This window comes from Octopus bimaculoides, chromosome 1 (assembly GCF_001194135.2).
Source record: "Octopus bimaculoides isolate UCB-OBI-ISO-001 chromosome 1, ASM119413v2, whole genome shotgun sequence".
Lineage (NCBI taxonomy): Eukaryota > Metazoa > Mollusca > Cephalopoda > Octopoda > Octopodidae > Octopus > Octopus bimaculoides.
Window position 1 is genome coordinate 154546098 of NC_068981.1, and position 761 is coordinate 154546858.

Sequence of the window (761 nt, forward strand, 5' to 3'; positions counted from 1 at the left end):
ATATATATATATATATATATATATATATATATATATATAAATATAAATTCACATGTGTGTGCATGTGTAACATGAAATATTACATACAAGTTCTTGTGGAACAAGGAAACTATAAAACCGGAGTACATACCCTAAGCGGTCTTGACTGTTTGGTTCAATGCCATAGCTTATGAGAATCTGGCAGATATTTGCATGTCCTCCAAGAGCTGCCCTGGGAAAGAATTTTAAGAATGTTCTTAAAGAAACAATACATTACTGTCAGAAATGTTCATTAAGCAACTCTTCAATTAATAAACCTGATCACAAATTTATATAAATATGTATCTCAAAGTCTGTGAGTACAACTGCTGGAGCCCTTTTTAATGACACTTGTTTTACTGTTACAATGAGTAACTATAAGAAGGGTATCCCCCTGTAAAAGCCCATATACATACATACATATGTGTATGTATATACATACATACATATGTGTATGTATATATATATATATATATATGTATGTATGTATGTATAAGATACACATACACATTGAATGTGGGGTTTAGTTCACACATTGGTGTATTTTACATGCCACCTGCACAGGAGCCAGTCCAGCAGTCGTCTCTCCTGCACACCACATCTGATGCTTCTTAGGTCCAACTTTTAGCACTCCAAGTGCATGAATGCCAGTCATGCCAGTCATACACCATTTTGAACGTGGCTGTACATACATACATACATACATACATATATATATATATATATATATATATATATATATA

The 761-nt window shown here is 32.5% G+C and overlaps 1 protein-coding gene across 6 annotated transcripts in view; it reads right to left on the minus strand.

Moving 5' to 3' along the window:
- LOC106868434 (inversin) overlaps window positions 1–761 on the minus strand; it is a 385976-nt gene that overhangs the window by 87976 nt on the left and 297239 nt on the right. For all 6 annotated transcript variants that reach the window (XR_001409281.2, XM_014913697.2, XM_014913696.2 and 3 more), the window contains one exon: window positions 131–211. Coding sequence is in view for 5 of the 6 variants with exons in the window: in XM_014913697.2 (XP_014769183.1) it covers window positions 131–211 (81 nt within the window). In the remaining variant the exon portion in view is untranslated. The remainder of the gene's footprint in view (window positions 1–130; window positions 212–761) is intronic.